This window comes from Alexandromys fortis, unplaced genomic scaffold (assembly GCF_014885135.2).
Source record: "Alexandromys fortis isolate MF-2015 unplaced genomic scaffold, M_Fortis_MF-2015_v1.1 scaffold_330, whole genome shotgun sequence".
In the NCBI taxonomy this organism is placed as follows: domain Eukaryota; kingdom Metazoa; phylum Chordata; class Mammalia; order Rodentia; family Cricetidae; genus Alexandromys; species Alexandromys fortis.
The window spans coordinates 284,088-303,504 of record NW_026068204.1 but is presented as its reverse complement, the minus strand read 5'-3'; the positions used below and the strand labels follow the sequence as shown (position 1 = coordinate 303,504).

The window sequence follows — 19,417 nt, the reverse complement described above, 5'->3', positions numbered from 1 at the left end:
AGTACCATGCGCAGAGGTAAAAGCAAGTGTTCCTGCAGAGGACCCAAGTTCGGTTCCTAGTTTTCACGCTGGTGGCTCACAACTTCCTATACTCTAGCTCTTCTGACTTCCTTGGGTTTTATACTTACCATATACATACGCCACCCCCCAAAAAAAGAAAAAAACATAATTAAAAATAAAATCCTTTTTTAAAATGCCTGTGTGCATGTGTTTCTCTGTGTGCCTCCATATGAGTATGTTGGGTATCTGCACCTCCCTTCACCCCAGTGGCCCCAAACACTAGCTCGTTACGGGACTCTACACCTGTGCCATACACACTGAAACACATGCTCACTTATCTTCCCGCCTCTCCCGCCTACTCCTCTCGCCCCTCCCCCATAGCCCTTATAGCCACATCCTGCAAGGAAAAACCCCAGACTCCTGTGAAGGCAGAGCCCAGACAAGGATGTATGTGTGGGTCCAGCAGCCCACAGCACTTCTGCTCCTGGGACTCACACTTGGGGTTTCATTCAGGCTCAACTGTGTTGAAGATACGTACCCCAGTGGTCACAGGTGCTGCCATGAGTGCCAGCCAGGTGAGCGGCCCTGCTTTGGGATGGAGTGGCGGAGTCGGGGAGGGATGATTGTTGGGGGACAATGATGGAGACACAGGTAGAGATATTCTAGGGGGCGGGACGGGTAAGTGAATTCAGGTGATATCAGATGATGCTCCCAGGTCTGAGACAGCCAACCAAAAGGCTGGTTCTGTAGGAGTCAGGGTGCTGTGTCTCCACCGTCCTGGGCCTTAGCTGACGTGTTTAACTTTCTGGGCTCCACTCCAGGCAATGGTATGGTGAGCCGCTGTGATGCCAACAGGGACACTGTATGCCACCCGTGTGAACCTGGCTTCTACAATGAGGCAGTCAATTATGAAAGCTGCAAGCAGTGTACACAGTGCAACCAACGTGAGCTCCTCCTACCCTGACTCACTGTCCAACCCAGCAAGGAAGCAGCTGCACCAATGGGTGCCCATATTTCCCATATGATTTCAGAACTAACTCCAAGCCATGATGAATCCTGTTCACTAAGGGTTCCTTAGTAGCCAGGGAATTTCTCAGGGGACACTTCTGTCCTCTGCGGTGAAGGCTCAGCCAGGGCCTCCTGGAACTGGGCCTTGCCCAAGCTGTCCTAGTGGGTAAGGCCCGAAGTCGATGTTGAGAGTACCTTTCCGATTCAGATGCTCTAGGCTGGAGACAGGTTGGGGAAGGGTAGAAGGGGGAGGCCACAGCTGCCCTGTGCTAGCTCAGTAGCTTTCTACAGGGCTTTATGACCAGGAAGAACAGAGTAGCCAGAGAGAGGGTCTTAGGAGAGAAGAAGCCTGAAGTCAGGCTGCAGAGTTCCCTCAGCTTCAACTTTGTTCCTGTGCCACTGGGGATGGCAAGTCCATTTTACCCTGCCTTGTGTGTTGGTCAGGGCTAGTTAAGCCGCATTCACAGTCTCTATTTCATCTTCCCTAGGAAGTGGGAGTGAACTCAAGCAGAATTGCACACCGACTCAGGATACTGTCTGCCAGTGCAAGCCAGGCACCCAGCCCCGGCAAGACAGCAGCCACAAACTTGGAGTTGGTGAGCCTCAGGGTGGCCCCCTACACCAGGCAGGTTCATGTCTGTCCATGGCCGGTGTGTGCGAGGTGGTCAGGATCCATGTGTGTTGACACCCTTCATGATAATGGTATAAAAAGCCGTGTTCCCACTGGGTACATTGTTACTTCCCCCAGCATCTATCTAGTCTTGGCCAAAAGCCCCTCTCCCATTGGGTCATGTCAAGACTTGGGTCAGTGCCAGTGGGAGGCACATGGGAAGGAAGGAGCTTGCAGAGACCAAGATTCCCATGCACTGGCACTGGAGAGTGAGCCTTAACACTGTCCCCCACTTCAGGCCCCACCTCCAGCAGCCTCAACATATAGGCCCACCTAGTAGCATCAGAGAGTTGACTTATGTCTTTGCTGCAGACTGTGTCCCCTGTCCTCCTGGCCACTTTTCTCCAGGCAACAACCAGGCCTGCAAGCCCTGGACTAAGTGAGTATTGTGGCTGGCTGGAACACTGAGGACTGGGGGTGTGGAAGGGACGGAACCAGAAAGGTTTGGGCATTTAAGAGCTGGTGCCTAGATGACTATGTGACGGACCAGTTCAAAGAACAGAAATCCACGGACCAGGGGACCTTCTGACATCTTCCCTTCAACACAGCCCCTGTGGGGAGCCCTGCAAGTGGAGTGGGGACATGTGAGATTCTAGTCCAGGCTGTAGAAACATGTTTGCTCTCAAGTTGTGGTTCTTCAGAGGGCTGGAGAAGTACCGGGCGCGTTTTGAGAGCGCAGAACCTCATGTAGAAGCAGGACAGGGATGGACAGAAACAGACATAGATGTATGGCTTGGGGTGGAAGACTTGGCAGAGTTGAGGATGACCCAGTGCAACTTCCACCGTTGTCTCTAGCTAATGGACACCCTCACCCCACAGCTGCACCCTATCTGGGAAGCAGACCCGGCACCCGGCCAGTCCCAGCTTGGACGCAGTCTGTGAGGACAGAAGCCTCCCAGCCACAGTGCTCTGGGAGACCCAGGGCTCTACAGTCACGCCAACCACTGTCCAGTCCACCACAGTCTGGCCCAGGACTTCTCAGTTGTTCTCTACATCCACCCAGGTGGCTCCTAGGGGTAAGGGACACTGGCCCAGCGGAAGGGAGGGGAGAGGAGGTGAGGGAGAGTGAGTTCACTCAGTTAGACTCTCCTCATAGGCCCAGTATTCACTGGTTTCCTAGGCCTAGGCCTGGGCCTGCTGGCTCCCTTGACTGTTCTGCTGGCCTTGTACCTTTTCCGAAGGGCTTGGAGGTTGCCTGATGCTCCCAAACCCTACTGTGAGTACCTGCTGTGGACTTAATAAAGCTTGCTTCCTAGAGGGATGAGATATATCTCCTCACTGCTTCTTCCTTCTTTGCTTCTCCTAGGGGGAAACAGCTTCAGGATCCCCATCCAGGAGGAACAAGCTGACACACACTTTACTTTGGCCAAGATCTGAACAGCACCTCAGGAATGGGTTTGATGGAGCATGGACAGCCTATATCCTGGTGCCTGCCAGTACCCTCCACACCGTTCTAGGTGCCGGGCTGGCTCTGGGCTCTCCTATGTATGCTATGCATACTGCCTGCCTGGTGGTACCACCAATAAACGTGCTAGCAACTGTGAGTCTGTGACTGGCACTAGGGGGCTGAGGTTGCATCCTCTTCTGGTGGGGAAGAGTCTTAGGCCAAGGTGAAGGTCTGCTCAGAGACTCACACTTAGTCATGTGTTCTCCAGTGTGAACAGGGGTATGGAGACGGGAGGTCTGAAGTGCCAAGGGGATGATACTAGGGGAGCCAACTGGCGGCTTGGTGAGCAGTCCAGAGTCTTCAAGGCAGCGGCTTTTAACCTTCCTAACGCTTCAACCCTCGTGTTGTAGTGACCCCCCCCATAAAATTATTTTTGTTGCTACTTCATAACTGTAATTTTGTTACTGCTATGAATTGTAATGTAAATGTTTTTGGAGACAGAGTTTCACCAAAGGGGTCACAGCTCACAGGTTGAGAACCACTGCTCTAAGGGGACCTAAGAGTCTTAGCCAAAAGGAAAGTGCCCTGGCAAACAGCTTGAGTATCCTGATCACCAGAGGGGCTCATGAACCACTGTGCCCCTTTTGACCTCTGTGACTCAGGCAGATAACTCAGAGTTATCCTTTCTCTCCAGCCACATGAGAAGTGTTTGGTGGTCCTTGCGCACTACCTAGGTCCTACCTTAGAATCTCTGGACGTGGGTGGCTATGGCTCCATGTAGCAGCCAATCATCCAGCTGTTTTGGAAAACTGGTCTGCTTCTTGAGCCAGACCTCGTCTGTCCTGAGAAACAAATGTTCTCTGACAAGAATATGGACACTTTGAAGACCCAGGGTCTTATGCTGCGCTCTACTACAAGGGGTTCTGGGAGCGGCAATGGCTGTGTTGCTCAAAGAGCACAGGTACCCAAAAGCCCAATGAACTCCAGGCAGAAGGTGCCAAACTGCTCTTGGAGACAGTCAAGCGGTCATGCCTGATCATGCAAGTAAAACCAGAGAGCCCAAACTGGTGTCATGTGATAGATGTTAAAAGTCACTAGATGGCCAAGCTTGGTGGTGTATGCCTTTAATCCCAACATTGAGAAGGCAGAAGCAGGAGGATCTCTGTGAGTTCGAGGCCAGCCTAATCCACATAGCAAGTTCCAGGCTGACCAGAGCTACATAGTGAGACCCTGTCTCAAATAAAAGTTAAAAAAAAAAAAAAAGGAAGAAAAAGAAAAAAGAAAAGAAAAAACCCCAAACAAGAAAGGAGTCACCAGACATCCCGGTGCAGGGGGTGGTGCCAGGCTGTGTCAGCTGCACTTTGAGGAAGCATAGGAACCATAAGGAGCTATAAAGATAACTGTTTCCTTGTTTCCTGCCCCTTGCCACCATGAGGCCACCGGCCTGGCATTAAGTAACACCTTGCTACCCCTCCCATCTTTTACTTGATCTGCCTGTGGTCAGATATAGTATTTTTGTTTCTTTGTGTTTTGAGATAGGGTTTCTCTGTGTAGCCCCGGTTATTCTGGAACTCACTCTGTAGATCAGGCTGGCCTTGAACTCGGAGATCTGCCTGCCTCTTCCTCCCAAGTCCTGGGATAAAAGGCGTGCGCCACCACCTCCAGACCAGATATGATGATCTTCATCTGCATGGTGGGGCGCCCTATTACTTATAGCCCAAGTCACTGAGACCCCCATGGGTTGGCTGGATAAAACTATCTCTGATCCTGGTTCCCTTCCCATCTCTCTCCATTCTCTGACAACATCCAGCTGCCCGCAGCCAAAGGAAACACCCACTGAACTACTAAATGCCCTTCACTAGGTGCTAGTACAACCAACCACACCTGAAGCCGGGGGATGGAGCCATAGGCCAATTGGCAGCTCCCACCCCATAGAGAAAGTCCATCCTAGAGAGGAAGGGGAGAGGAAGAATGCTATGGGGCTTGGGAGGTTAGAGCTGATAGGAAAGAGGTTTTATTCTCAGTCTAGGCAGGCCATATCTATGCCCCCTCCTTACTGGACACAGGTCTCCAGTTTTCATGCGGTCTCCTGCTCATTTTGGGGCTCCTTGGGTCCCTTCCTGGGTTACATACCCATGACCCCACCTGCACAGATACTGGGTTTATTTTCTCTTTATTCTGATGCTGTCCCAAAGTATATTCTCTATCCCCCCTCATCTCAAAAACTCCCCAACTACCTCTGCTGCTCTCCCCATCTCAGTCTGGGAGTTCCCCACAGGGTCAAACTGCCAGGACCCTCTGCCGCCTGGAACATCCTCACCGAGTCCTGTGAAGCAAACCACATGGACATACAAACACAAGGAGCTGCACATAAAATAAAGGAGATAGCAGCGAGCAGATAAAAATCACCTCTGCCCACTGTCTGGTTACGGAAGCTGCTCGCTCTTGGCAGTTCCTTGCAGTGGGTACCTAGAAGTAGGTAGGACAGGAAGTCTGACATAGGTGCTGACATTTACTGATGTCCTCTGCGTAAAAACATCTCCCTAGGTATATGACCTGTGTCTTTTTATCTTTGCGATCTGTGTGTGGTTGTCTCCTGGAAAGAACCTCTATGAAGCTCATTAGCAGCTTGTAGCCTTGCAAGTCTCTGTCAAGCAGACCTTGCCCATGGCTGAGCTCGGATACAACACCAAGGCAAAAATTCCCAAGGGACACCTTCAAGGTACAATGCATGGCAGTGTTTTGGAGGTGAGTGCTTTGTTATCTCTCCCCCGTGGAAGAGGCCAGTGCCTAGAGAACAGGGATCCCCAGTGTGAGAATATCATGGCTGGCAGGGGATTCCTTGTGTATACCGTGAACTCACCAGGCTTGGGGTAATACTATGAAGGCGTGGTCCAGGCTGACCTTCTAGATTTTTGTTTGTTTGAGATAGGGTCTCTCTCCGTAACTCTGGCTGTCCTGTTCACTATATAGTCTAGGCTGACCTCAAACTTAGATATCCACCTGCCTCTGCCTCCTGAGTGCCGTAATAAAGGTGTGTCCCACTATGTCCAGCCCCAAATATGGAATGATTCACAGATTTTTCTGTCATCCTTACACAGGGGCTATGTTAATTTTTGTATTGTTCCAGTTTCTGTGTATGTGCTTCCAAAGTGAGCGCTCCCATAATTTTTTTTAAATGGTTAGGAGCATAGGCAATATTGCCCTCAGTATCTTTATGTGGAGCCAAGGCACGCGGTTTCCCTTCTGCCCTTGTACTCAGACCCACTTCCTTGGCCTGGAGCTGTTTCTCGAAGGAGAGGTTCTGCTAAGGCTGGCCCAGAGTGGACTACCCAGAGTCCCCTCCCCACACCCCTGCAGTGACCAGGGCTGCCTCTCAGGAGGCTTACACACCTGGGGCCGGAGAACAGTACGAGTTGCACAGCTGTTAACTTTTAACATTTCCTACTTCCTCAGCCTCCTCCAACAGCATCTTAAAAGGGTGTCAACAATCACAGAGGTCTCCACACCTTCCATTTGTGGGTACCCACAAATTCAGAGATGCCCATATTCACCTCCAACACTCCCCAAAGTCCTCATCATGTTTCCCTGTACTTAGTTTCAGCTGGAAGATGTGGGAAGTGGGGCTGAACAATCCAGAAAGGCTTCCCTGTAGAGGCAGGGTTCCAGAACCTGCTAGAAATGAGGCTCAGAAAGACAATACAGTCTCCCCATGAGGAAGAGGCCCAGAAGGCTCCATCAGGGAGTCCTTGTTATCTAGAATTGTGTGAGGAGGTGAACAAAAGTGGCTCCAGAGATAGCCAAGAGATCCAAGCTGGAACTTCCAGGCTGGATCTGGGCAGGATATAGTGTTCTTGGCTTCAGGCGCCTTCTAGGAATGCCCAGCTTATGGCGACTTTCTCTGAAAGGCATATAAGCTCTGGGCTCCCCTCAGTGGCTCTCTGGGGTGGAAAGGAGGAATTTTACACAAAAAGGGTACCCACAAGCAGCCTGTGTGAATGGGGATCCTTTTCCTCTGCAGCCTGTCCTGGGTGTGTCTGCTGGAGTTGGAAGAGGCTTGCTGGGGTTCAGGAGGTGTCAAGGAAGATGATATGACTTTGTTGCACACTTTACAGAGGCTTTTACAAACACCACATGCCTGCCGGAAGATGGAGGTGGAGCTGGTCTGGAGCCAATCTGAGGGGTGGGGACTTGAGGCAGGGGCGGGACAAAGCATGCTGGAGCAGGTTGGGGACTACTAAAAATCAACCCACAGGAAGAAGACCCAGGAGAAACACTATGGGAGCATGGGCTATGGTGTGTGGAGTCTCACTGATTTGGGTGCTGGACCTAGGTCATCAGAGCCTGGTTGAGGAGCCTAGCTGTGGCCCTGGCAGCTTCCAGCGTGGGACTGGCAACAACACACGGTGTTGCAATCGGTGTGCTCCAGGTAAGGCAAGGAGGGGAGCAGGAGCCAGGATGTGCACCAGTGCCCTGCCCAGCTCTCACACAGGGAGGGTGGGTAGGAAGACTTTCTGAGTCTGGAACCATGAGTCTAGAACTGAGAAGGAGGTGGAGGGTCCATATGAGTCATTTGCTCAAGACCAGAAGTGTGGGAGCAGGGGCTGGAAACCTCTCCTTCAAGAGGGATCTGGGGTCCAGGGTGAAAGAGGACCATCTCAGGGTCTGCTGGGTGGGTCAAACCTTAGCTCTGTCTGGGTTGGTGCCCCAACATTATCCTCTGCCCTATCCAGTGTTTATGTTACCTAGGACGTGTAGAGCAGTCTGAAGACCCCTCAAAGAAAAATATCTTCACCCCCATCCCTCTGATATAGAAAGAGGCAGTTCTGAGGACCCACGTGTCTGTGAAAGAAATGTGGACAGCAGTGACTGTAGCTGCTGAGATGTTCCTAGTACCCTGAGGCAGCATGGGTCTGGGGACCATAGAAAGTCCCAGGTGACTCCCATATGTAATGGGACTTATGAAGCCATAACTTCAGAACAGTGGGCGGTATGTATATTAGCGGTCAGCCATCTGAGATGGAACACTGAGCTGGACAACGCCTAGGATCTTGCACTGGGGTTGACTGAGGATGGAGGCCTAGCACCCTAAGAATTTGAAGGACCAGTAGGAGCTCTGAAGAGGGAAACTCTGCCTAGTTCCTGAGACTCTTATTCTTGCCAAGACAAGGAGACCTGTCCTGAAGGAGATTGTATATGTGTCATGCCGGAGTACCACTGTGAAGACCCTCAGTGCAAGACCTGCAAGCACTACCCCTGCCAACCAGGCCAGAAGGTGCAGCCTCATGGTACGTCCCTGGGAGACTGCTAAAGGCCACAGCTATCCCCAAGCTAACCACAAGTTTAATCTAGAGCCAAGCTGGTAGAGATACCCAGTGAGCATGTGTAGGCATGTAAGAATGCTTGCACATACAGGGCTCATGGGCATATACTCTGGGTAGACAGGGATCTGCATTCTAGATTCTAGAAGGGATAGGTGGGCCAAGTGGTCTCAGAGTACCTGAGCCATTCTTCCTATTAGCCTGGGATTCTCCATCATAATGAGGGTGTTGCTATCTTCTCAGGGCTGGCTGTGAGAGGCTGTGAGGACTGCCCAGGTGCTGGTCTGCTCTCAGACTATGACTATGTCCAGGTCTTTCCACCAATCCTATCTATCTTCATAGGGACCAATGTATCATTCTAGTTCTGGAATAGGTGTACATAGTACTACCTGTCCAGCCTCTAGTCCTGCAGACATTAGATCCGGTGGATTGATAGACCCTAGTTTGACTTTTTTTGCTTGTTTGTTTTGTTTTTCAAGACAGGGTTTCTCTGTCCTGGAACTAGCTCTTGTAGACCAGGCTGGCCTCAAACTCACAGAGATCTGCCTGCCTCTGCCTCCCGAGTGCTAACTCCTTCTTCTTTAACCTCAGTAGTCCCTATAGTCTGTCTGTCTGTCTATTCACAGGGAATATTAAGTTTGGCTTCAAGTGTGTTGACTGTGCCATGGGCACCTTCTCCGCAGGCCGTGAGGGCCGCTGCAGACCTTGGGCCGAGTAAGTCCTGGATGAGTAGCCTAGGCCCACTCTTGAGGAAGCCTCTCCCACCCCTCCCTTGTAAACCCTCAAATTCATCTCCCAAATGTCTCAGAGGCCCACGGTCCTAGTGTGACTGCTTGGGTAGCCAAGCCTGACAGTGTCTGTGTCTGTGTCCAGCTGTACCCAGTTTGGATTTCTCACCATATTCCCTGGGAACAAGACTCACAATGCTGTGTGCATCCCGGAACCGCTGCCCACTGAACGACATGGTCATCTGGCTGTCATCCTTCTGGCCACGACTGTTTGCATTCTCTTCTTAATCATAGTCCAGCTCTGCCTGCACATATGGCAGCTGAGGAGGCAGCACATGTATCCCCGAGGTCAGTTGTGTCCCTGGGAAGGGGGACATGCATCTCAGGCTATTTGCTGACCATGTTTTTACTGCAGAGACGCAGCCACTCTTGGAGGTGCAGTTTCCACCAGCTGAGGATGCTTGCAGCTTTCAGTTCCCCGAGGAGGAGCGTGGGGAGCAAACGGAGGAAAAGAATCGTCTGGGAGACCGGTGGCCATGAGGGCTCTTCTTCCTCTGTACTCCAAGCCAGACCCTCTAAAACTTGCCCAGACCTACCCTTGGTGAGAGCAAGGGCTCTGCTGTGCATCCTTCCCTGGGCCTGGCCCTGCTCCCCTCGATGGTGGAAGTGGGTGTCAGATAATGGGGGTGAAGAGAGTAGTGACTCCACTTGGGTCCTGTGGCTGCCTTCCTCTTTTGTCAGCTCTGTTGGAGTGGGGTCTTTAGGCTCTCCAAGAGAGAGCACTGAGTGTTCAGGACAAGACCTTGTACAAATGGATTTCAATAAATATTTTTCTAGTAACCTGAGTGACTGTGTTCTAGGGACAGAGGAAAGGAAGGTTCCCAGGGCTGCATTTGAGGCCACCCCTTGTCATCCTATGCCCACGGTCACTTCCAGGGCGTAGAATGGAAAGGATGGTCTAGTGAAATATCTTGGCAAAGGCTCCTCCCTCTAAGCCTGATGAGTTTGACCCCACAAGATAGAATCTGCCAACCCTGACAAGTTGTCCTCTGACTTCCAAATGTACGCTATGCCACATGCTTGTGAGTGTCCACACAAGCACGTACAAAAATGTAATAAAGACTTTTAGAATAATCTTTCAAGGGAGGGTCATCCGAGGCCTGCCCTCAGGGCTCTCTCTGGGGTGGTAGCGGTGGGGGCACAAGGCAAGGTTAATCTTGGCCACAAATCCTCAGGAGGGACCATCAGACTAGGAGGTAATCTATACTGAATACCTGCCTTCTTTGCTTCATCTTCTGTTTTTTATTTATGTGTGTATTAATTCCTCCGTAAGTTTCTTTGCATAGTGTATAACTCTCTGGAGCAGGAGTTGATGGTTGTGAGCTACCGCGGAGGTGCTGGGAACTGAAGGCAGGCGTGAGAGAGCGGCAAGTGCTGAGCCAGCTCTCCAGTCCTCCTCTTGGCTTCTTGTCCAAACCACTTCCCCTCACCTCTGTCTGGTCCATATTAGGCAACCATGTACTGAGCCTGTAGTCTTTGGGATACTGCCCTTGGGGATGCCTGGTTTGATGGCACTTTAGGACTTTAAAAATCAGGCTTTAGCCAGTTTCCATATCAGCATTTCCTGGCATGAGGCAAATTCTCTGGAGTGCACAGTGCATAGTTTTGACTCTGAGGCCCTCCGAGCAAAACATCTCTCCTGCCTCTTGGCAGTTGTAGGGGCTGCTCATAGAAAGATCCAGTAAGAGCAAGGTGTAGTGACACATGTCTTTAATCCCAGCACTCGGGAGGCAGAGGCAGGCAGATCCTGGGAGTCCGAGGCCAGCCTGGTCTACAAAGTGACCAGGACAGCCAGAGCTACACTCAATAAGGCCATCCTGGAATGGATATCCAGGGAGTGGCAGGCCTGGGGGAAGGAATTGTAGCAGTACCCTTAAGGCATCTGCACACCTGGGCACTCACTTGTTCCTCCTTCCACTTAATGTCTCCTGTCTTTTATCTCACAGCAGGTAAATAGGGATTGGGGGGGGGGATGTATCTGCAACTTCTGATGCTAACAGCCCCATCAACACACAGGCACCTGGAAGAGACTGGAGGAGGAGATGGAAAAATTGCCATGGAAGTGGAGGACATTGGGATCAGAACACACAGCGCTCAGGGCCACATGAAATCTCTTGGGGATGTACCAGCACCACCTTCATTGCCTGGAGCTGCCTCTTCTGTCCCCTTTTGGGTGGGTTAGGAGTCAGGCACAATCTGCAAAGTCTAGAGTAAGCCTGGGAAGGGAGGTGGAGGCTGGGGGCATCTCCCAGCTTGCCTATTACACCACACCCCTAGATTCTGAGCAATAGGCAGTCCTGCCTTCCCCTGGAACTGCCACAGGTGGGGCATCCCCAAATAGCATGACGTGTGCAGACTACTCTCTTCTGGAAACTCCTCCGTGGGTGACTGATGGGTGTGATAGAGATGGCGGGAGATTCTGCAGGGTGGGGTGAGGTATGCGGTAGTCTCCCATGTACCCTTGCCCTGCAGTCAGCAACGCCCCCAATTCCTCTCGTGTTCACCTCAGGGACATAAGATAAACTGTGCCAGCCTGTTAGATGTGGGGATTTCCACGAGAACCGTGAGCTGTGCAGGGTCTGTTCAGTTCCCCAGGGCTGAGAGTTTGTAGTCAAGTAGGGACAGAGTCCATGACTGCAAGCAGGTGTGTGTGAAATCCAGGAGTACTAGAAACGTGGGGAAGAGGATGGGCTGAAAAGATTCTGCTGCAGAGGCCTCCTGCCACCCCAGCAGAGACCATTCCAGACCCTGCCTTCTGAAATAGGGACGACACTTACCCACCTGCAGTCTGGCAGCCACAGCAGCTGAGGTGTGTCTCTGCTAGGCCTAGACTAGCAAGAGGGAGGTTTCACTGCAATTCCCAGAAACCCCTACCCCACAGTAGCCACTCTCCATTTCTTCCGGAAAACCACAGCACACACACACCCCTTGGCCTTGATTTCATAAGTTTGTTTTCAGATAAAGAGCTAGCGCACAGGCCCAGTTCCCAGAAATGCTTCCGGCCACAGCTGGTGACTCCTGCCCAGCCTCCACCCTCTCGCTTGCTGAGAGCCCACACTTTATTCAGTGTGTGACGTGCCCCAGCTTGAGAGAAGGACCTGTATCATGGAAAGTGAGAGGTCGCTTCCTTTTTACAACTCGACAACCCCTCCCCCAGCTCCAGACAGCTGTCCAGAGACCTTGGGGGGCAGGTGGGTAATGACTGCTCCTAGCTACTGAGGCATGACCAGGTAGTACCTCTACGTCTAGGTCTTCTATTGGGCTGGGCTCACATTTCAGGGACTGTCCCTTATACAGCCACTAGTCCCTATGGGAAGCAGCTGAGTGAAGAAAGAAGGTAGACATCCATCCCTTACCTACCCCATCTTCCCAAGAAGCTCCATGAATTAGGATGATTTTCTGAAGACCAGGCTATCTGTTCGGGCCCCTTTTTAGATGGGGGGACTAGAGTGGGAAGGTATGTAGGATGTCCCACTATTGTCTGACCTAAGCTAAAATACGCAGAAAGCTCCAGACCCTATGCATGCGTGCGTGCGTGTGCATATGTGTGCATGTGCGTGTGCACGTGTGTGCGGTAAAGGTCTGACTGCAGGGACAACAGAAGGCACAGGGTGCTTGGGTCAGAGCTGTGAGTAGCTCAATTCCCCACATCTTCTTAAGGAAACTCTTGACACTTTCAGCAGGAGGGTCTCAGAATTCTCTCAGGAGAACAGGAAAGGGTGATTAGAAGGGAGGATATATTCAGCTGTCAGGAGCCCCGTTCTTGGGTGACCAACCCCAGTGGCAATCGGTTGCTCTGCAGGGCAAGCCCAGAGTTGATGCCATCATTCAGCTCCTTAACCCCAGTCCCGTCATATTGTTTGACTATCAGAGAATACCTTGAAGCTGCCAGGTGGCCAGGTGCTCAGATGCCCCCCAGCCCCTCTCTCCCCAGAGTCTGATGAGGTCCTGAGCTCAGGGCTCTGGGGGACTTGCATGTGGGCTGTGAAGAGTTGAGGAGGACCTGGAGGAGGTTGATGGGGCCATTGCTTATCATTCCCGTGGAATGAGTGAGCAGCAAGAGGTCCCTGAAACCCTTCTTCTTTGACATGCTCTGCAGCTGCGAGGAATGAAGGGTAGCAGACAGCCCAAGCCCTCGGGGAGCCTGTGGTTGGCACAGCAGGACAGGCTACTGCCGAGTTATTTGTTACATCATGGTCTCAGTAGAGGTTCCATGTCCCCACAACAGCAAAGGAAGCGTCTTCCTCCTGAGAGCTTTGTCACCCGTACTGACACGAGATGACCCCCCCCCGGCGGGGGCAGGGCTGCAGCTCCATGTGGTGCTGAGAGCAGAAATATTTGTCATGCCAGTGATGGGGATACAGCTCTGACTTAGTCAGGGAACTGTGAGGAGGGGGAGAGGCTATGGGAAACCTAAGTCTTGGAGGAGGCACAAGTTGAGAATGTAGTGACAGGTGGCCCCAAAGGACATGGCTGGTAGCACCATGGCTGCCAACAAAAATGTGACCTTGACCCCAGGAACAGGTGTGGATGTGGATTCACCAAGACCTAGGGCACTTAAGCTCTGGGGAGGCTGGGTTTCCATTTTCTTAGCTTCAGTGGGCTTCAGAGCCAATAGACCAGAGACCCTCTGACCAGGGGCAGGATTTTCCTGGACTGTTAGAGAAGATGCTGGGCTTGGTCACCTACAGACAAGAGTGTGCTTGTACTACACCTTGTACCTCATGCCCTAGGCCACAGCAAGAAGAATGAACCTGGAGCATCTGGGGTGGAGCAGGCAGTCTTGTGGGGAGTGTGTAAAGATGTGGGATGCTCACAAGCTAAAGTAGGGTCTCTATACTTTCCTTGGGATCTGAGCCTCAGTTGTTCAACTGTGAGGAGTTTCTGGAAGGGAACTTCCCTGTATGCTGACAGAGCCCTCTACTGGTGACCAGACATTGCATCTTAGAAACTGCCACAGTTTAGACTGTTGTGCAAGGAAGGATCCCTTTCCTCCCGAGGAATTTGCTTCAATAAAGAACAGGGACCAGTCTGGCATTTCTCCCACATGTGGTGGAGCTAAGCCTGATGTTTGGGACCAATTAAAGGTCAGAAGGGAGAACAAGGAAGAGGATATGCAAGAGAGTATTCAAGCTGAGCAGGTCCTTTTGGAAGTTGGTAGGAGGTTGTCTTTGGAGTTTTGTAGAGGTGGGGTAACTTGAGGGGACAGGAGTTGGCTGCAGGGACTTAAAGGCAGGATTCTGGCCACTTTGGTGTAAAATGTGAGGTGGTCAGAGGTCTCCTTTCAAACCTCCATGCTAACTAGGAACATGACTATTGCAGGGGGTGGCAGGGGAGGAGGGAGAGCAATCACGAATGTCAGCTTAATGTCTTCCTTCTCCTGGGAACTGCTCTGTCTTGGCCAACTCCTCTGTACCTCCCCCATCCCTGTCAAACTCCAGGCCTTTGTGGGGAAGAAGGCTGTAGACCCTGATCCACAGTGTCTAAAAGGCCAGAAGAAAGATGGTGGGCAGGATGAGAATGAATCCCGGTACTGCTCCAGAATAGTAATGAGGTAGGATAGGACTTCCAGAGTTCCATGGGCATCCGAGACCTTTCCTGGGGACTCCAGGGAACAGAGGGTGAGTCCCAATGCCAGGCTGAAGAGGTCATGAAGGCCATGGAGTTTCAGGAGGATCTTACAGGATGAGAAAGAGCAATAAGTGGGAACCCAGGATTTGGTGGGCTGCCCCATAGAAGGAAAAACAGGTCAGTGAAGTTTTTCCCTTTCTGAAGGATCCACTCCCATTCTGCATGCAGCTCCCTTTCCTTCCGCTAAGGACAACCGAGGAGCAAAGAGAGGAGGGTGACAGAAGGGCTTGGGGCGCCCAGGTGGGACCGGCTTCTGGAGGCCGCGTTTGTCACAAAGTAGCTTTTATAGGTCCCGGAGAGGGCACGGCCGCGAGCAGGGTCGCTGGTTGCTCGTGGCGGCTAGGAGCCCCGGTGGCTCGCGCTCCTCTGTTCCTCCTCGCGTTCTTCTTCGGACGGCCCCAGGGAGGGCTCCCCAGTCGCGTCCCTGCTGTTTTCTGGGGACCCAGAACAAAGAGAGGGCTCGGACTCCGCTCCGGACCCTCCGCTGGAGTCAGGCAGCCGCGATTTGCGGAAGGCGCATATGGGAGCAGCCCTGGAAGGCACCGGCTTGCGTGCTCCAGGTCGGTCTGCTGTGGCACGTGCTGAGGACAGTGTAGAGGATGCTGCCTCACTGGAGGGCCTGGGAGGCAGCGGCGGCGGTGGCGGAGGCAGGCGGGCAAGGGGGCGCGAGCCCCCCAAGCGCGGCCACACGTCCATAGTCTCGCCGTTGTAAAGGAGCACGAAGCGACGCTGTGACAGCAGAGGCAGCATCTTCTGACAATGCAAGCTCTTTTGGCAGGTCTCAAGAGCTAGATCTGCGAGGAGGACAAGGTGAGTGATGAGAGGGCAGTTTGGAGCAGGGCAACTTCTCCAGCGTGTCTGTGAAGGGTTAGACGTAGGTGGGTCAGGTGACAGAGACGTTGGAGCAGAAAGAGGGCTTGGGGGGTCTTGCAGATTATGGGGTGTTGGGAAACCAGACTTGTAGAGTCTGAACTTGGAGGCAAGCTGGATGGGTTACCCAGAACTGGACAAAGAAGCAGACAGGAATGCTGTGACAAGGGGCTGCCCAGAGCTCACCCAAAGTCTCCATAACCACTCCAGGGATCACCTCCTTCAGGACTTCACAGTTGGTATGTAGGGCAGGATTGGAGTTCATCTCCAGCAGCCACACCTGCGGCAGACAGCGGTCAGCATCCCTAATCCACCCACAGCCCAGTTGGCCAGTAAGAAGATTGTTCTCTGGTCTTTATCAAGCTATGTGATTCTGGGCAGATTGTATCTTTCCACTGCTTTCTTCCCTATGTTTGCTCAAGGAGTTAAGACTGCTCTTGAGGGCTGCTCAGTTCCAGTAGGAGGAGAGCTTTATGACACATCCAACTTTAGGGCTGAGCCCACCCACTGGGCCTGCTTACGCAGTCATTGTACAGATGGGCCCTACCTCCTTGTGCCAGCCTACCAGACCTCATCTTCCCAAGACAGCACCTTGAAGTTCTCATCAATCAGGAAATCACAGCCAATGAGATCAAAGTAACCCAGCTTGCATTCCAGCTTGGACTTGACCGCCAGGAAGCAATGGGCCATGATCTGCTGCATCCGCTTCTGTGGGCAAAGCAGGGAGAGATCCTGGCTGTGGCGGGTTGACCCAGGTGAAGTCACCGCTCGCCTGCGTAGCTCTGACTGCCCACATTTTCACATGCTCAGAGTTACAGGCTCACAGAAACACATTCAGCAAAACCATACTGTGAGGCAGGTACCAGGAGATACAAAAGTAAAGAAAATTAGAACTCACAGTAGAGAGACAGCTAGACCACACAAAACCCTGGTAGAACAAAGAACATTATAGCACTTCAAGTTGCCTTAGTTAGAAGCCTGGGGAGAGGAATCAACCCAGCAGATATAGGTACTGAGAACCCCAGAAAGAAAGGAAAGGGGCAAGAAATAAAAATAAGAACCCTAGTAAAGGTGACTATGTTAAGTAAAAGACAGCATATCTGGTTTTTTCACCTGAAATTGATTTTCCTAAAAAGACAACTGAATAAAGCAGCTCTAAAGTCAGCACAATAGAGAATAGAGCTATAAAATAAGAACAATGTTTTTCTATGTTATTGAAATTAACTATGTGAATCAGAATAATTATGACTAAGATGTTAATGGTAATCTCAAATACAAACACTAAGAAAACAATAAGATTACAACTAAAAGACACACTAGAAAACATGTATCTGCTCCAATAAGAGGTAGTAGTTGAGGAAGTAAACAGAAGACATATGAGACACAGAAAATAGCAGTGCTTGGGGGCGGGAGAGATGGCTCAGTGGTTAAGAGCATTGCCTGCTCTTCCAAAGGTCCTGAGTTCAATTCCCAGCAACCACATGGTGGCTCACAGCCACCTGTAATGAGGTCTGGTGCCCTCTTCTGGCCTGCAGACATACACACAGACAGAATATTGTATGCATAATAAATAAATATTAAAAAGAAAGAAAATAGCAGTGCCAGGCGGTGAAGGCCAGCACCTTCAATCCCAGCACTTGGGAAGCAGAGGCAGGTGGATTCCTGTAAATTTGAAGCAAACCTGGTCTACAGAGTGAGTTTCAGGACAGCCAGAAAAACCTTGTCGCAAAAAGACAAAATAAATAATAGGTAGATAGATAGATGATATCTAGATATCTCTAGATAGATAGATAGATAGATAGATAGATAGATAGATAGATAGATAGGACTACATACATAGTTGGTTAAAAAGCAGAAGACTTGACCAATACTATGAACAAATGGGTTGCACAGGACTGGTAAGATGGCTCAGTCAATGAAGGTGCTTGCTGTGCAAGCCTGGTGACCTGAGTTTGATTCCTAGAACCTGTTGTGGCCTCAGCACATACAACATCACACACCACACACACACACACAGTGGACAACAAGATGGCTCAGTGGGTAAGGACACTTGTCACACCAGTCTTAGGACATGAGCTCAGTCCCCAGGTCCCACAGAGGAAGAAAGATGCTGCCCTCTGACCTCAACATTCTCACCATGGCACGTGTTTGCCTGCACTCACACACATACAATAATGTATAAAACAAGGGCAGGTAAGGTGGCTTCTCTAGTAAGGGTGCTTGATGCCAAGCCTAACCACAAGTTTTGTTCCAGGACCCACATGGTGGAGGAAGAGTTCCTGAAAGTCATCCTTTGGCGGTGACCTTCCTCCGCACCCCAAAAAGGATGTTAAAAATGTATTTAACATTGACTGTGGTAGCCTATGCCTTTAATCCTAGCACTCAGGAGGCAAAGGTAGGCGAATCTCTTATCTCTTACTGGTTTGAAGCCAGTCTGGTCTACAAAGTAAGTTCCAGGCTAGTCAAGGCTACATATTGAGACTTTCAAAACAAAACAAAACAAAACAACAACAACAAAACAAAAAACCAAAAACTTGATTCCACAGACCTTTACAGAACCTTCTAATGAACAGTGGGTTATATGATCTTTTCAAACGCACAGGAATGTGCGTGTGCATGTGTGCCTGCCTGTGTGTGAATTACAATGTGTGTGGCATGTGCATGTGAATGTGCCAAAGTGCATGCCTGTGCCTATGCTTCCAGAGTGTGCTCTCTGGACCTTGGCTGCGCAGCCTAGGGTGTCTTCCTTTATCAGTCTATGTCTTATTGCCTGGAGACAGGGCTTCTCACTGGACTAGAACCTTACCTTTTCAGCTAGGCTGGCTAGCCAGCAAGCTCTCGGCTTCTAACTGCCTCCACTCTTCAGTGCTGGGTCACAGGCGTGGACAGCCACATACGGCTTTTTACATGGATATTGGAGATTCTAACTCATGCTTGTAGATAAAGTGCTCTTGACTACAGATCAAGCTCCCTAGCCTCCAAAGAACATTTTAAAGATACAACATATATCGGGATAAAAAGTGTTCATTCATTTTTTGTGTGGTAGGTTAGAGCCCAGAGTTCTTGTGCATGCTAAGTAAATGCTCTACCACGGAGCATAATCCTAGCCCTCTGTGTTTCGTTTTGTTTGAGTCAGGATCTCATATAAACCAGGCTATCTTTGAATTCTCTGTGTAGCTAAATATATGTTGAGTTATTGAAACTCCTGCTTCTGACTCCCAAATTGTAGGATTACAGGCATTGTGCTATCCCACCTGGCTCCTGAATTTTTCTTTCTCAACTTTTCTTTCTTTTCCTTCCTTCTTCTTGATTTCCTTTCTCTTTCTTCTTTTCTTTCTCTTTCTTTTTTCTTCCTTCCTTCCTTCCTTTCTTCTTTCTTTCTCTCTCTTTCTTCCTTCCTTCCTTTCGCTCTCCCTTTCTTTCTCTTCCTCCTTGTCCTTCTCTCTCCTCTCCTCTTCCTTTGCCCCCTAGTAGACCTTATTGGCCTGAAGCCATATAGATCGGACTGGCTTAGAACTCACAGAGATGTTTGCCTCTGCTTCCTAATTGGGATGAAAGGTGTGCACCACCATGCCCAGTATAGTAAAATGAATTTAAGGAAACACTGTAAATATCTGTGCACTAAATATATTATATAAGCAAGGAGAACTGCAAAAAATCACCAGAAAAACTAATAAATATCAAAATTTAAAAACAAACAAGAATAGAAAATCTTAATCGACATCAACCAAGTGATGGGAAA

At 50.6% G+C, this 19,417-nt stretch overlaps 3 protein-coding genes and 1 non-coding gene across 17 annotated transcripts in view; 2 read left to right on the top strand and 2 right to left on the bottom strand.

Moving 5' to 3' along the window:
* Positions 1 to 440: 440 nt before the first annotated feature.
* On the top strand, positions 441 to 3,494 carry Tnfrsf4 (TNF receptor superfamily member 4). Its single transcript, XM_050130128.1, has 7 exons — positions 441 to 575; positions 822 to 944; positions 1,497 to 1,604; positions 1,991 to 2,057; positions 2,498 to 2,694; positions 2,775 to 2,894; positions 2,985 to 3,494. Exons 1-7 carry the CDS (start codon positions 446 to 448, stop codon positions 3,053 to 3,055), a joined length of 816 nt encoding a protein of 271 aa, XP_049986085.1. The 5' UTR covers positions 441 to 445; the 3' UTR covers positions 3,056 to 3,494.
* A 589-nt stretch (positions 3,495 to 4,083) lies between these two features.
* Positions 4,084 to 9,785, top strand: Tnfrsf18 (TNF receptor superfamily member 18). Of its 2 annotated transcripts, none has more exons than XM_050130106.1 (6): positions 4,084 to 5,813; positions 7,399 to 7,494; positions 8,236 to 8,353; positions 9,013 to 9,100; positions 9,260 to 9,462; positions 9,530 to 9,785. In XM_050130106.1, exons 1-6 carry the CDS (start codon positions 5,733 to 5,735, stop codon positions 9,652 to 9,654), a joined length of 711 nt encoding a protein of 236 aa, XP_049986063.1. In that variant the 5' UTR covers positions 4,084 to 5,732; the 3' UTR covers positions 9,655 to 9,785. The 2 variants fall into 2 exon arrangements, with proteins under 2 accessions (XP_049986063.1, XP_049986064.1); XM_050130107.1 differs by having other exon boundaries at positions 5,753 to 5,813; positions 7,321 to 7,494; positions 8,231 to 8,353.
* Positions 6,122 to 6,225, bottom strand: LOC126493222 (U6 spliceosomal RNA). The gene has a single exon (XR_007589781.1). It is a non-coding gene; the product is annotated as a U6 spliceosomal RNA (small nuclear RNA).
* Positions 9,786 to 10,867: 1,082 nt separating the features above from the next.
* Positions 10,868 to 19,417, bottom strand: part of Ttll10 (tubulin tyrosine ligase like 10) — a 49,547-nt gene continuing 40,997 nt past the window's right edge. For 10 of the 13 annotated variants that reach the window (XM_050130109.1, XM_050130114.1, XM_050130111.1 and 7 more), the window contains 3 exons: positions 16,246 to 16,383; positions 15,862 to 15,955; positions 10,868 to 15,599 (listed from right to left, as the gene is read on the bottom strand). In XM_050130109.1, the coding sequence (XP_049986066.1) occupies positions 15,145 to 15,599; positions 15,862 to 15,955; positions 16,246 to 16,383 (687 nt within the window). In that variant the 3' untranslated portion in view covers positions 10,868 to 15,144. Of the gene's footprint in view, positions 15,600 to 15,861; positions 15,956 to 16,240; positions 16,384 to 19,417 lie in introns of all 13 variants that reach the window. The other 3 variants (XM_050130110.1, XM_050130113.1, XR_007589776.1) reach the window with 2 other exon arrangements.

What these genes read in the sequence shown, in the direction of transcription:
- Tnfrsf4 (XM_050130128.1), top strand. Translation starts at nt 446, where the DNA reads ATGTATGTGTGGGTCCAGCAGCCCACAGCACTTCTGCTCCTGGGACTC. An exon ending in GTGTACACAGTGCAACCAAC is followed by an intron (nt 945 to 1,496) that starts GTGAGCTCCTCC and finishes CATCTTCCCTAG; the next exon opens with GAAGTGGGAGTGAACTCAAG. An exon ending in TGATGCTCCCAAACCCTACT is followed by an intron (nt 2,895 to 2,984) that starts GTGAGTACCTGC and finishes TGCTTCTCCTAG; the next exon opens with GGGGAAACAGCTTCAGGATC.
- Tnfrsf18 (XM_050130106.1), top strand. Translation starts at nt 5,733, where the DNA reads ATGGCTGAGCTCGGATACAACACCAAGGCAAAAATTCCCAAGGGACAC. An exon ending in TGCATGGCAGTGTTTTGGAG is followed by an intron (nt 5,814 to 7,398) that starts GTGAGTGCTTTG and finishes TGCTGGACCTAG; the next exon opens with GTCATCAGAGCCTGGTTGAG. An exon ending in CCAGAAGGTGCAGCCTCATG is followed by an intron (nt 8,354 to 9,012) that starts GTACGTCCCTGG and finishes GTCTATTCACAG; the next exon opens with GGAATATTAAGTTTGGCTTC.